The sequence below is a fragment of the Astyanax mexicanus genome, chromosome 6 (genome assembly GCF_023375975.1).
Source record: "Astyanax mexicanus isolate ESR-SI-001 chromosome 6, AstMex3_surface, whole genome shotgun sequence".
Taxonomy (NCBI): Eukaryota; Metazoa; Chordata; class Actinopteri; order Characiformes; family Acestrorhamphidae; genus Astyanax; species Astyanax mexicanus.
The window spans coordinates 54,459,527-54,475,476 of record NC_064413.1 but is presented as its reverse complement, the minus strand read 5'-3'; the positions used below and the strand labels follow the sequence as shown (position 1 = coordinate 54,475,476).

Sequence of the window (15,950 nt, the reverse complement as noted above, 5' to 3'; positions counted from 1 at the left end):
TATTAATCTCTATTCCTTTCATGTCAGCATTATAACGTGTTTGTTCTTTTATTTCTCATTTATTATTCTACACTATGATTTGATATATAATGGCTACATTATGACTTTTTAATGAATTATTTACTCATATCTGTGTGATTTAATAAATACTTTTATTTTACAAAACCTGTCATTTCAGTGTGTTTTTCTGGATAACTTGGTTATGAAAATTTCTGTCACCTGTAGAAACCACACCCTGAGATGTCTTGTGTTATTAATTAATTTGATTAATTAATTAATTAATTAATTAATCTAATTAAATTAATTTAATAACTGGCGCCCAATTAAAAAAATATTTCAACATCTCAATTAGCACCAGGTATTAAACCACTGAGCCGCTACACCAGGAAGACCCCACTTCTGACCCAGAGACATAAAAGAGCCAGGCTGGAGTTTGCCAAAACTTACCTGAGAAAGCCAAAAACGTTTTGGAAGAATGTTCTCTGGTCAGATGAGTCAAAAGTAGAGCTTTTCGGGAAAAGGCATCAACATAGAGTTTACAGGGAAAAAACGAGGCCTTCAAAGAAAAGAACACGGTCCCTACAGTCAAACATGGCGGAGGTTCCCTGATGTTTTGGGGTTGCTTTGCTGCCTCTGGCACTGAACTGTTTGACCGTGTGCACAGCATTATGAAGTCTGAAGACTACCAACAAATTTTGCAGCATAATGTAGGGCCCAGTGTGAGAAAGCTGAATCTCCCTTAGAGGTCATGGGTCTTCCAGCAGGACAATGACCCAAAACACACTTCAAAAAGCACCAGAAGCGGTTGTTCGCAGTTATTTTGTCTAAAGGTTGTGCTACCAAGTATTTTTGTCCGGCTCATTTTTGGAGTTTTGTGTAAAATGATAATTGATTTGACTTTTTTTTTCATTCTCTTTTGTGTTTTTTCATTGCAAGCAAAATAAATGAAGATATTAATACCAAAGCATTTGTTATTGCAATCATTTTCTGGAAGAAATTGAGTATTATCTGACAGAAATGCAGGAGTGCCAATACTTTTGGCCAGCACTGTACCTTCACGAGCCAGAGGAGCTAACTAGGAGTTAGCTAACTGGCTATGCTAACATGTGCTGGTTTGTGTTCGTCTATTGCTTAAAATCTCATAAAAATACATATAAGTTAGTGATTTTCTAATGTATTTAGATTAGATTAAAAACAGTAGAGTGTAGCGAGACTCTGAATGGAATGGAGAATTAACATTACCAAGCAGCTAACATCACCAATTGTATTTGTAAGCCGTCTGGGTGTGTGTGTGTGTGTGTGTGGTGTGTACAGGCTGTTATAAAGCATTAAACACATTGAGAATCTGGTGCAGCAGAGGTTCTAACAGTCTAACAGTGGGTTCCTCCCAGCTTACCACTGGTGGGGGGTTGGTGACGGGTCCGAACGGGCACGGGAGGTTCATCTTATTCATCAAGTGAAGAACCTGTGGAGGAGAAAGTTCAAACACTCAGCTGGTTCAGAGCAGCAGAAGACGTTTCTCGCTGAGCGTCCGTGTTTTTATTGTGCCTCTACACACCTGCTGTTCCCCGTCTCTCACACACAAACAGTAATTGTGACCCTGCCTCCATATGCAGCCAAGATTGCTGCGTGGGAATAGATTTCCTCCAGCCTCAGAGCTAAACGCCGCTCTCAAACCCTCACTTACTGACAGCCGGCGCTCCCACTGCAGCGCAACAGCACCACCAACACGCCCGAGGAGATACTGCAGCCCCTTCCCCAGCACTCACTCCACCAACAGGAACAAACAGCTCGGCTGGAAGGATAACGTTAAATCTGGGAGTTACGCCGCCCACACCAGCGCGTTTTCATCATTTCCTCAAAATATCCAATCCAGAAATGTGTCATTTCATCCTCAGACTGTGGATCTGAGTCATAAAACCAAAATAAATACCTCAAACCCAGCCTTATTGTAAAGATATTCCTGCTAATAAATAGGATTTCAACATGTCTTTCAACATTAGATCATGAAGCCTGAGCCGTTCCTGAAGAGAAATAAAAATACTACACGAATATTAAAGAGCTTATAGCATGGAAAAACAACATGAAAAACACATTTAGTCACTCTTAGAGTAGTATCTGGATCTGTTTTCTGTTTAAACTTTGACAATTTAAAACATGCTGCATTAAAAAAGGGACACTACAACTTTATTTCCTGTAAAACAACAGCTTTTCATGATTTCTGAACACTTTAAAACACTTATTGGGACATTTTATTGATCTATAGGTGAACCATCAATTGTGCACCATGTAGTTTAATTTAGGGTGTGTCGTTGTGTCTTTGCTATCATAACGATGGGAAAAGTACACCTTCTCCACCATCTCAAAATTAGCTAAAGTCATGTACTTATTCTCTTAATTAATAATGGGTGTGGTTAATTTTGGGCGTAGCGTGAAATAAACCAATCAGTGTGTCACTTGCCACTCCCTTTAAGAGTCAGGTGCGCTCTGACTTAATAGTTTTTAAGTTGAAATCGCAATTTGAATAAGCCATTAGCCTGAAAGTGTGTGTGTGTGTGTGCGAAGATGCAGCCTGCTCAATTGGCGTCACGTCACAATGTTGCGGCACGTGTGCAGTGACGTCACTGTGTTTGTAGTCCGTAGAGTGCTGGGAATTGTAGTTTTTGGGCTCATAGTCAGTCCCATGCTCAGCAAGAATGACAGGAGGTGCAGTATGAGCCGTGGCTGGTGAGACAATGTCTTAATATTTATGTTTATCATTTAGTTCTGTCCAATAGTAAATAAAAGCTGTGTATATATGTACACACACACACACACACACACATTTAATGCATTTAATCTGAGAACCCTGGAATATTTTATGTGGAGAGATGTTCATAATTATATTTGATAATATGTTGGTTTAAAATTATGCATACTTGCCAACTGGCATGCACTATGGGTTTGTGAAATGCCAAGATAGCAATGAACATCTGAGTGTTCACGTCTGTCTAGATTGTATTCAGTCAGTGGAGCTCCTGTGTTTTCTGTTGCCAAGATAAAGATAGCAATACATCAGAAATTTACCTGAACACACCTCATTTCCAGACCACCACGCCCATCAGTGTAGATATATTCAGAAGCTCTGCTGCTGTTTAAACAATGTAGTTGAAAGGCGTGAAAATAGACTGTTGACGGGGTGTAAGATAGCAATGAGCACTTCAACATGCTTTGCACAAGGAGTAAGACAGGGCCCGAGGAGTCTGGTTTGGACTTTTAGATAAATTATAGGAAGTTGAGTCAGGCTATCATCGCCCATTAAACAACAGAAGAAGAAAAAGAACAGCAGATTATGGTGCTGGTGATTCTGTATCTACTGTAACTGTAGATTAACCCTTATTTCAATACAAAAATAAATGGAATCGGAGGATAATCTGTTCTACACTGTTTCTGCTGCGAGATACTCGGATTCTGGCAAGGAGAGAGAATTTGGTACAACACCTGGAAAGGCAACTCACCGAATGGACAGCACTCTACAAACCAATCAGTGCCAAGTATAGGGAGACTCCACCCACAAAACTGCAGTGATACAGTACAGAATACTAAAATACAGTACAGAATACTATGTAACACACATACACAAAGCCTGGCCCAGACTCTAGTCCAGATTTTTAAAGGAGAAAACTAAGAAAAGTCATAAAATTATGTATAAATAAACTGTTAGTGTTGCATAAAACCACACAAATGTCAAACACAGGCCCTTTAAAGAAACAGCTGACAGCTAAAATGCATGAACGTGTATCTGAATAACTCTTACACAAGCAGGAACAAAATGAAAATGGAAGAACAGAAGGAAAGATCAGCTTGTACTCACCTGAACGTAGAACTTGGGCACGCTGAGCAGAGTGTGTGTGATGTTTGTCACAATCGCACTTGAAGGAGGAGGGTATAAATATTTCAGTGTGGGATTTGTTTGAAATTTCAACCTGTGAAGGAAGAAAAGCACTGTGAACTGCAGACACCGCCAGACGCTTAGCCTCGGAGAGGGGAGGCAGGTGGGGTGAGGAACTTTCCTCAAAATAGCAGCAAAGCTTAAGTGTAGACATGGACCCATCGGTGCTTACAGGGAGATACAGACTGAGGGCGGGGCTGGATACCGCATTTATCTTCCCATGTTAATTTAGGCTACATTCATTCACACAGCACGTAAATGTTGCAGCAGGTAAATTCTATTTTTTTTACGTCAGGTGTGTCGTTTTTGTTAAAGTGTGAACAGCAAAAAAATAGTGCTGTCAGGCAATTAAAACAGATAAACAAATTTATTACATGCATGTGAAGAATTGATCTAAATTAATCGTATTAATTGCTGTTCCTTTCGCCCCCAGTGATCTGCACTGTTTTGCAATCTGTTATTTGTTCCGTTATTAACTATTATTATAATTATTTATTAATGTGTTAAAGAACCAGCCCTGAAAAATCACATTAAATTTGGCATTTTCAAATTCCGATTTTGGAGTGAGAGACAGAGAGGGAGAGATGGAGAGAGAGAGAGAGACAGAACGAGTGAGAGAGAGACAGAACAAGTGAGAGAGAGACAGCCTGATTTAGTGAGAGACAGCGAGTGAGAGAAAGACAGTGCAGGTTAGTGAGAGACAGTGTGAGTTAGTGAAAGGCAGAGCAAGTGAGAGACAGAACGAGTGAGAGAGAGACAGCGCAGTTAGTGAGAGACAGTGTGAGTTAGCGAGAGACAGCGAGTGAGAGAGAGACAGTGCAAGTTAGTGAGAGACAGTGTGAGTTAGCGAGAGACAGCGAGTGAGAGAGAGACAGTGCAAGTTAGTGAGAGACAGTGTGAGTTAGTGAAAGACAGAGCAAGTGAGAGACAGAACGAGTGAGAGAGAGACAGCGCAGTTAGTGAGAGACAGTGTGTTAGCGAGAGACAGCGAGTGAGAGAGAGACAGTGCAAGTTAGTGAGAGACAGTGTGAGTTAGTGAAAGACAGAGCAAGTGAGAGACAGAACGAGTGAGAGAGAACCAGCACAGTTAGTGAGAGACTGTGTAAGTTAGCGAGAGACATAGCCAGCGAGAGAGAGACAGAACAAGTGAGAAAGAGAGACTGCAAAGGAGGGAAAGACAAAGCGAGTGAGAGAGACAGAATGAGTGAGAGAGAGAGAAGAACTGAGAGAGACAGCGTGAGTTAGTGAGAGACAGAGAATGAGTAAGAGAGAGAGAGAGAGAGCAAGTGAAAGTGACAAAACAATAGAGAGAAACACAGCGCGAGTTAGCAAGAGCTAGCGTGAGTAAAAAAAAGACAGAGCAATTGAGAGAGAGACAGAAGGAGTGAGAAAAAGACAGTTCGATTTAGCAAGAGAGTGCAAATGAGAGAGACAGCACGAGTTGGTGAGAGACAGTGCGAGTGAGAGAAGTTAAGCTAAGCTAAGCTAAGCGAACAAAACTGCATTTAAAAAACATTCTTTTCAAGTCAAACGAGTGCTTGGCGTGAATCTACACATATATCTCTAAGGCTGGAGAATTAGCATTAGCGGCTAACTGCCCCAGCAGTGCTAGCCAGGGTTAGGAGAAGGCTACAGGCCGATAATACTCACCTCTGAACGGGAAAATAGCTGTTAGCGGCTAATGCTAATCCAGCCCCGGTGCTGGAGAACTAAACTGAAACTCCTGTATAACTCTGGGAATTGTGGGAAGCGAATTTTGGGAAAATCATAGGATTTTTGTAGTTGGAATATATAAAGATTCATACATCTTGTCCACATTAATGGATAGATGTTACTAATAAAACACATACTGGCATATTGAAAACATAAATAGCATCACAATCTTCACCTCTTCTGTGTGCGTAACTATTTTTTTTTTTAATAATGAGTGTATTACAGCTCACCTGTGTGGCTCATTTTAGTGAAAATATCTGAAAAATATCCAAATAAATAAACAGTAAGCAAAATTCAGACTGTGAGTGATATTTCTGACTCCTCTCATCACATGACCATGACCTCTCAGTGCAGGAGAATCAGGTTTATTCTGTATTAATTAAACACAGCGCTTCCTTTGAGCTATTACAGTCTGAGCGTAAGTACAGAGCACTGTAATCCTTTAAACTCAGTGAAATAATAGTGAATCAGTGCTACACAGCTCTATCGGCCTACACACTCAAAACATGGGGTCAACAGTAATACACCTCTATTCACAGGCAGGAAGCAGCTCTGTAAACGCCTATTCAAACACCATACAGTCACTAAACTAATCATGACACTCACATACTATGTGAGCCATGCCACCGAATGGGTGCCATTTCTGTCCCTAGGAAATTACATGTATTAATGTGCACACAAAATTACTTTAAAATACATTTTACTATTAATCATAGTATCTTGTACATTGAACTAATTGCAAAACTAAGATACAGTGCATCCGGAAAGTATTCCCAGCGCTTCACTTTTTCCACATTTTGTTACGTTACAGCCTTATTCCAAATTGCATTTTATTAATCTACACAAAATACCCCATTAGGACCATGTGAAAAAAGTTTTCTTGAGAGTTTATAAGTTATTTTATTATTTATTCTGTTTATTGTTAAGTTAAAAGTCGGGTTTGCACATTTACTATAGGTGCACCTATAGGAATGGACTCTGAGCATTGACTGTGAGGTGTAAAAATAGACTTTTGACGGGGTGTAAGATAGGAAAGAGCATCGTGACGCATCTTACACAGAATGTATAATAGGGCCCCATATGTTTTACCAGAGACTGTAAAAAAAGATGGACGCCGTGTCTCCGTTCCCATTCATTCAATGAAAATGAAGCCAAAATCTTCCGCCATGTTGGCGATCCTGAAACCCGAGTCTGCGCAGTAGAGCCCAGAGGAGGGAGAAAGACTGTGGATAGCAACCTACTCATTTGAATAACCCCGCCCCTGAGGGCTGCCTCGAGGTCACAGGCTGCAGAGCGGGGCGGAGCTGACGGTCTGTTATCGGTCCCGCCCATAAGCAGCCCTTTTACCATAACCACACCTTTTTTGAATAGAGCTGAATAACGTTTTTAGAACGAATTATGTGGGGATATAAAAATTTGACAATATAAGCAGAGGTTACACTAGCTGCTGCATTTAAATAATGGAGGTAGAATTACAGTATATTAGAAAAAAACGTGATTGAAAGTTGTTCTGTTTTGCCATTGAAACCTATGGGGATGGGTGGGGTTACACAGCTTTCTGCAACCGAACAGCAGGGGGCGCCCGACCTGTGGTGGCTTCACTTTTGAAAGACGATGCTCTGTCCAGCTATATACAGTCTGTGTTTTACAAAGAGGTCCACACATTCATTACAACAAGACAATGCAAACCCACATGCTGCACACGCTACAGAGGCCTGGCTGTGGAAAAACAGGGTCGATCTGATTTGGGAAAACTGTTGTGAAACTGTTTTACTGTGCAGCAGGTACAGAACAGGTGAATCTGATCACTGCTATAAAACACACACGGCCTGATCAGTCCGGGCCTGATAAAGTGGTTCAGAGCGACAGTGCAGCTCTGACGGGTCTGAAAGGAGAAGATGAGCTCTCTCTGTCTGAGGTGGCGTGTCAGTGTCGGTGTGACAGGCTGATCATTCTGGGTTACGCCGGGCCTAAACTGAGGCTTTCTCCAGCAGCGATAACTCTCTCTCTCTCTCTCTCTCTCTCTCTCTCTCTCTCACACACACACACACTGGCGTTCACGCTCCCGCGCTCGGAGCGGCGGCAGGCCCGCGCTGAAACAATAAATAAATAAATAAAGGTGTCGGAGCACGGCGTGATTGAAGGTGAGGTGACTCTACTACTCCTGCTGAAATTGTATCTTAGCCCCGAGCCTCTTTATCAAATGCCACCTGCTGCCACCAAATGGCATGAGCAGAAGGGCTGTCAGCGCCGAGCAGCCACCGCAAAACACTCGCTCGTAATTGGACATGAGGCTGCTGCTGACAGTCAGCTGCTCGCACACACACACACGCACACACAACACACACACACACAAAATCGCTCTACTTCTCCATAAGCAGTGGTGCTACACGGACCACAGGTGTACCAAAGACCAAAATGCTGACGCTACTGTAGGTGTAAGAAAACACTGAGATCATATTGTATCACGATAGTTTGTGTGCAGTATGAATGAAGTTCAACTTATATAGCGCCTTTCTAGAAACCCAAGGATGCTTTACAATTTACACATTTTTACACACAAGCATTACAAGCACACATCGACACTCCTCCACACACCGGTGAGAAGCGGCAGCCAATAGCGCACAGCATACTCTCAACCGGAAACAACCGCACACCTGAAGGACTGCATCCAGCACTACAGCATTTACACAGGACAGAGTGCCAATCCATATCTGAGCACACAGTCATACATACATTTACGCACTTACACACACACACAAACTTACATACATACCACACACTTTTACACATATACGCACACACCAGATCAATTTTTAGAGTATTCAATTGTCTGGGAAATTTAGTGTATTCAATTTACCAGATAAATTTAGATTATTCAATTTTTCTGGGCTGTCATGTATCGTATCAAAGCAATGATAACACCAAAAATTCTGGCACATCATGATATTAGCGATATTCTTGGAAGTATTCTATTTTGCATTTGTTTTTGAGCTGCAAACAACAATTTTTTTAGATTTTTTGTGTCAATTAATCGATTAATCTGTTGATTTTTTTTAGTAAATGAATCGGTTAATCTGTCATTTTTTTCGGTCAATTAAACAATTACTAATCGGTCAAAAAAAGTGGAAAAAGCGAAATTTTATTTTCAGCATTTTATTTAATGAACCAATCTGTCTTTGTGCGATTGTTGTAATTGTATAAGGAACATAGAAGGTCTAAAGCTTTATAAGAATACAGCACTGAGCTGTGGGATATGTGGGTGGGGTCTCCTGCACTAAATTGTCTCATTCGCAATAATATTGCCAAAAAGTTTGATACGATTAAAAAATAAATAAATAAATAAATAAAATAAAATAAAATAATAATATTATTGTGATAATAGCGATATTCTTGAAAATAGTCTGTTTTGCTAGGCTAGGCTATTTTGCCTATTCTGGTTTAGGGCTGCCCCTAATGATTATTTCCTGCATTTTATTTAATAAACCGAACTGTCTTTGTATTGATGTTATAATTGTATAAGGAACATCATTTAAGTCTAAAGCAAAACAAAAGTCTTACATTACTATAACAGTTGTAATGTATTTCAATGATCTGTAATTGTAATTGGAAAATAGAAATATACGTATATTATAGGATACAGTGTTAAAGAAGACATTTAAATAACAAATAGAAAATTTAAAGTAAATTTGTAACATGCTAAAAATTGTATTAGAGTATATTAAAATATATATTTTTATACCCAATGAAGTATACTAGAAGTGTGCTACTCACAAAAGACAGGAACAAGAAGCATATTTGTACTCTAATGTAAATATATTTAACCTTAATTCTAAGTACATTTCTAATATACCTGGTGTATAATAGTGATACAGTTGTAATTATAATTTTACTGTAAGTATATTTAAAATATGGGGTTACATAGATTAAGTAGTTTAAATGTTACTTAAGTATATTTAAAATAGCTCCATTTTAGTACAGTTAAGAACACTTAGAATAATTTTAAAAAGTAAGACTTTTGTACTATTTTTATACAATTAAAGTATAATAAGTACAAAATTTGTTTCATTTTATCACTCTTTAAATATACTGATTAATAATAATGTGGCTAAAAGAAAACACTTTAGTGCACTATAGTATAATAATGCTTAGTATACTTAGTATCTACTTTTTTTTCCAATATGGTTATCGCGAAAATACCATGAAATATCGTGATATTATTTTAGCAGCATATCGCCCACCCCTATTGGCTATTCTGCCAAGAAGTAGGTGCTCAGTCAAAATGACCCCAAGAACACAAGTTCAATTTACATATTTACTAAGATAAACACATTTCAGTTTTACATTTCAGTACATCTTTCATATAAATTAAGACGTGGCTTGTCAGTTTCAGTACTGTGTGTGTATATAGAGAGTTTTACTCACCCGAGTGCTGGAGCGATGCTGTTATCGATGAGAGGAACGCTCGGATGCTGCTGATTTTCCTTTTTCTCTTTTCCAGCTTTCTGATCAGCTCCCCTAAAATGGGAAATTATAAATTGCACAGGCTTCTCTCTCTCATGAAAAAAGAAACGATCCGGAGCATTCAAGCTCAAGAAGATTTCTTCAGAGATCGATGGCCTAAAGAACTTCAGACGAGTCTGAGTTTCTGCCCCGAGGCATAAAAAAAGGCTGGCAGTATTGATTCGGTTCTGCCTACCTGTCCGGAACTGCTGAACTGTTCGGCACAGTGACGTTATCTTGATCCTTTGCAAACTCGACGACGAGCGTATGACCCAGAATCCTCAGCTGATGAAGCCTCTTCAGTGCCTGCAGGGGGAAAGATGACATCAAGTCATGTTTAAGCAGAGTGAAATCGCTGAAATCTGCAGGAAGATCCAGCAGAGGAACTGGAGGACGTCTGAGTTTTACCTTCGAGGCTGAAATCTCGCTGGAGAAAGTGGCGAAAGCTGTGTGTTTCTGAGGAAAAGAAAACACAAAGGTCAGGAGATCAGGAGATCAAACCACAAGTCAACTACAGTCATCGAACTAAAGACACACACTGGGGGTATTTTTTCAGCATTTATTATTAACAGGGTTTATACACTTTTTAACCGATAGATTTTTATGACTTTTTCAGGACTGTTCCATGTTTTCAAGGCAAAATTTCATGACAAAAATAAACATTTCTTTAAGCACTATTGACTAGGCCTGTCACAATAACAATTTTTTGCAAACAAATTTTTTTTTTGTCCCAGAAATTATTGCGATAAACCATATTGTTGCCATTTTTAGACCATTAACTTAGCACTAATAAAATGATAACATAATATCATAACAAAGGAATTAACTCTTTTAAAGACAATAAACGTTCTATTCCTGTTCACGCACCTAATTTTGGCACTGCACCTAATTTTGCGAAGTGACATTCATCCCCGGTCTGTCCAGGCTGGGCCTCGTTGAACCTGCAGACTCATATTGGACTAAAATCACTTTATCACTGTAGAAACTACAGCTCTGGAAAAAAAAATAAGGGACCATGATTGATTTTACCAAATTGAAAACCTCTGGAATACAATCAAGAGGAAGACGGACAGGAGTGGCATAAAGTTATCCAAAAGCAGTGTGTAAGACTGGTGGAGGAGAACATGATGCCAAGATGCATGATGAAACCTGTGATTAAAAACCAGGGTTGTTCCACCAAATATTAATTTCTGAACTCTTAAAACTCTATTAACTTGTTTTCTTTGCATTATTTGAGGTCTGAAAGCTCTGCATCTTTTATTGTTGGGCCGCATTGAACCAGCATAAAGACCCTGCCTTAGCCTTCACTCGAGAGATACGCTGACGCAACTAGAGCCACACTGGGCCGTTAATATATGTCTTTAAGTTTGTTTTGGGTGTTGATGTAGGACATCTTTCCTAATAAAGGTGCCTAATAAAGGTGGACGATATCACGATTATTAAAATGATTGAAGTCATGTCAATTTATTGAACGATAAGTCAATAATGTAGTTAATGTGACAGGCCTAATCTGCAATAATAATAAAATGTGTGTTAGATTCTGAGAGCTCCAATGTGTATAGGGCTATATTACTAAATTAACTCTGATAAATAGCTGATAAATAGTATTTCTCAGTCAATAAATGGAAACACATGTTTGTAGACTGCAACTTTCCATGATTTTACCGAAGCTTTCTGTGTATTTTTATTTTTACAAAATGTATCCAGGCCTGGAAGCTGTTATTTTCAAATTACATGACTTTTCCAGGTTTTTCATGGACGTATGAACCCTGTATTTATCAGACAGAAACAAGTATTACTGGAAAAAATGAATACTGGAATTACTGCACAAATCCTGTGAGAATAAAAGAAAAAGTCCTAAATATGGCCCTATTTTAGAGATACATAGGCTGTCAGTGTTATCAGTGTGTCTTTGCTATCATAATGACGGGAAAAGTACAACTTTTGCAGCTAATTCTCTTAATTAATGAAATAATAAACCAATCAGTGTCTCACATGCTCATCATTTCCTTTAAGAGTCGGGTGAGCTCTGACTTGTGCTCTGGCGGATTGCTATTTTAACGGCGCAGCTACCTACACATGTCGAAAGCTTCTCAGCAGAGGAAGCTGACCTGCTGGTTCACACTGTGAAGGAGGTGCAATGTTATTTTATTAATTTTATTTACTATTCTTTTTATTTCTGATGTAAAAGTTGGGTTTGTGCTGCTGTGTTTAAGAAAGCAATGAGCATCACACTGTTACAATTTGCCAATGATGCAACAATTCAATAAGAAAAGGACAAGAGGGACAAGATTAAAGCTCTTGGGTTGCTTTTAAAAAGGTGAAACTGGTTACAATGCAAGGTTTTATATACAGTACCAGTCAAAAGTTTGGACACACCTTGTCATTTAGTCACCTACTTATCTTCACAGTGAAATAAGAACAGGGTCCGTTTCCCAGACATGGTTTAAGGAAAATCTTAATCACCACTGATCACTCTTTTAAGACTAAGCCAGGGTCTGGGAAACTGTCCTTAACTCTGCTGTAATGCAGACTTACTAAAGGGCCTTTAACTGAGAGGACTCGAACACCAGAAGCTCCAAAATACTTCAGCAGATCCTCCTTCTCCTCCCGGCTCAGATCTGCAGGCAGATGCCTCACAATCAGCGTCCTGCTCCTCTTACACTTCACCACGTCCTCGTCCTGCTCCGCCATCACTCTGTAACACACACACACACACACACACACAACACAGTATGAGTTTTAGATTCTTCATATTCATACTGCATTAAAACTACACACCATAAATGTATAATGCGCTACAATCACTGTTAGGCTGTAGAAACTACACACGCAAACTACACACTACACATTAAAAACATCATGCAACAATTACTACAGTCAAACTATAAATCTACACAAACTGAGGATTTATACTGGATCATGCTACAGTTATTCATACACGACAAACACTACAGATTCATACTGGGCTAAAATCACTCCCCAATAATTACTGTTAGGCTGTAAAACCACACACACACTTATACACACTGTAAATTCATACTGCACTGAAACTACACACAGGAGATTAATACCTCAGCTGATATACCAAACACACACACAAACAGCAGACTTATATTGGACTAAAACCACGGTAGAAACTACAGCTATGGAAAAAAAAATAAGAGACCACTTAATAATTATGATTTTTTTTTTTATTTTACCAAAATAAAATTACAATCTGGAATATAATCAAGAGGAAGATGGATGATCACAAGCCATCAAACCACCAAACTGAACTACTTGAATTTTTGCACCAGGAGTAAAGCAGCATAAAGTTATCCAAAAGCAGTGTGTAAGACTGGTGGAGGAGAACATGATGCCAAGATGCATGAAAACTGTGATTAAAAAAACAGGGTTATTCCACCAAATATTGATTTCTGAGCTCTTAACACTTTATGAATATGAACTTGTTTTCTTTGTATTATTTGAGGTCTGAAAGCTCTGCATCTTTTTGTTATTTCAGCCATTTCTCATTTTCTGTAAATAAATGCTCTAAATGACAATATTTGTATTTGGAATTCGGGAGAACTGTTGTCCGTAGTTTAGAGAATAAAACAAAAATATTTATTTTACTTAAACATAAACTTGTACATAGTAAAGTCAGAGAAACTGATTTAGAAACTGAAGTGGTCTCTTTATTTTTTCCAGAGTTGTATATACAGTTTCTTAACCCTGGTTCTGGTAGCCCACAGTCCTGCACATTTTAACACACCTACATCTCCAGGTTAATTGACTGTAAATCAGCTCATTAGGATCAGGTGTGCTGCTGGGAGCAAGAACACACTAGTTAAACAGTGCAGAACAGTGGGGCTACAAAGCCAGGTTTGAGAAACACACTGCTCTAGATCTGCTTAAAACAATAAAACTGGTGATATTCTGCTTTTAGTTTAGTTTTCAAGATGGTAAAAGTTAGTTTTAGGTGTTTGGCTTATGCTAACTTGAGGGAGTAGAGCAACAGAATTGACAGAAAAAGTGTTAATCAATGTTATTATTGTTTAGGCTGTTATAAAGCTGATTAAATACAGTAATATGTTTATTTATCATCATTCTGATGGACTAGTTTAGCTAAAACTTACCAAACCTAGCTAGCTAAGCTAATGCTACAATACAAACCAATGGAAAACGGAGCTAATGCTAAGCTAACAAACAGTACAGTACAAACCAATGAGAAATGGAGCTAATGCTAACGCTAATAGTGTTTTTTTCACTGAACCTCACTAATAAATGCATAAAACATAATAAAATTAAGCTCACTTATCCGTTTACGTGCCTTTTAAAACAATATCCGCTTTAAAATGTAATGAAAACTGAAGTTTATCCAGCGCCGGAGTCTCCAACAGCTAAATCTACATCTAAGCTAACCGGCTAAGCTACTGAAGCACGGCGGGCTCGATCCCAATAAGCCGCCATCCACACTACATACACCCTGTGCACTAAACTCTACGCAGTCCAACTTTCACTGAGTCCCTTAGTGCACTATAAAGTACATATAAGTCAACGATTTGGGACTAAGCCTACATCCTAAAAACCCTACACAGCACGAAGCGGGGCGAAAGAAACACAGTCGCAGCTGATTGGTTGACTTCCAAATACTGACACCTGATTGGCTAAGCAGGGGGCGTTTCTTTATAACGTCACAACATTTCTGATGATGTGATTAGATGTCTGCAGGCGGTTTTCTTAGAGGCTTTAAAATATTAAGAGACGATTGGATAAAAAGAGAGAGGGTCCTTTTTAGACATCAGCGATTGGCTCACATCGAGTGTCTTTCATTTTAGCTCCGCCCACAAACGTCTACTAAAGAAGAAGCGGTTATGTGGATGGTCCAGTAGATGTCAGTGTTTGATCAGTCACCCAATAAAAGATATAAAAGGCACTAAAATTACTTTAAAAATGGCAATGGTAGAGTGAGCATTACATGTTATACAAACCAAACCTGGGGCAGTCCTGATGAGTGCCAGTTCCATCATTATAATGTTTATGATAGTCTTTGCGTTGACTACACTTGAGAATACTTTCAAAGGTCTTGAAATGCTTCTTTTCAGATTGACCTTCATTTTTTCTTACATTATTTTTTCTTTTTTTAGTTGAGTAGTTCTTGCTTCTCATAATCTGGATTAGAACATTACTCAAATACTCACTATTCACTGTATACCTGTAACTCTACCTCTTCACTACTTTACTTTAACTGATGCTCTCAAACTAACATTAATAAGAGGCAAGCAATTCAAGTAATTAACTCTTTACGAGTTCAGCACAGCTGTTAACTGAAAGCCTGAATTCCAGCTGATTCTACCTCATAAATCTGAATCAGAAAATCCAGCAGAGATTTGAGGAGCTACTTTGAAGAATGTTAAATATAAAACATATATTTTGTTTAAAAAATATGTAATGTGTTTTTCTACAATGCAGCATATTTTACAATAATGAGTAAAAAATAGTAATTAATTGTAGAAACTAAATAATTCATAGTAGATACTGGATAATTCACAGATGTTAATTAATAAGTAGATTTTGAATAGTTCATACTAGATACTGTAAAATCCATTGTCGATACTAAATAATTCATAGTAGATACTGAATAGTTCATACTGGAAAGAGGGTAATTCACAATAGTTATGGAATGATTCCAAATTGATACTGAATAGTTCATATTGAATACTGAATAAGTAGTTACTGAATGATTTATAGTATATTAAATAGTTAATACTAGATACTAAATATTTCAGACAAGATACTGAATAATTCATAGTGGATACTG

The 15,950-nt window shown here is 38.5% G+C and overlaps 1 protein-coding gene across 3 annotated transcripts in view; it reads right to left on the bottom strand.

The window, feature by feature from the left end:
* The window catches only part of rnpc3 (RNA-binding region (RNP1, RRM) containing 3), a 35,862-nt gene extending 21,157 nt beyond the window's left edge, over window positions 1-14,705 (bottom strand). For 2 of the 3 annotated variants that reach the window (XM_022666620.2, XM_022666621.2), the window contains exons 1-7: window positions 14,460-14,705; window positions 12,686-12,845; window positions 10,556-10,603; window positions 10,344-10,453; window positions 10,070-10,162; window positions 3,854-3,965; window positions 1,397-1,465 (exon numbers count right to left, since the gene is read on the bottom strand). In XM_022666620.2, the coding sequence (XP_022522341.2) occupies window positions 1,397-1,465; window positions 3,854-3,965; window positions 10,070-10,162; window positions 10,344-10,453; window positions 10,556-10,603; window positions 12,686-12,841 (588 nt within the window). In that variant the 5' untranslated portion in view covers window positions 12,842-12,845; window positions 14,460-14,705. Of the gene's footprint in view, window positions 1-1,396; window positions 1,466-3,853; window positions 3,966-10,069; window positions 10,163-10,343; window positions 10,454-10,555; window positions 10,604-12,685; window positions 12,846-14,443 lie in introns of all 3 variants that reach the window. The other variant, XM_022666622.2, reaches the window with a different exon arrangement.
* Window positions 14,706-15,950: the final 1,245 nt, after the last annotated feature.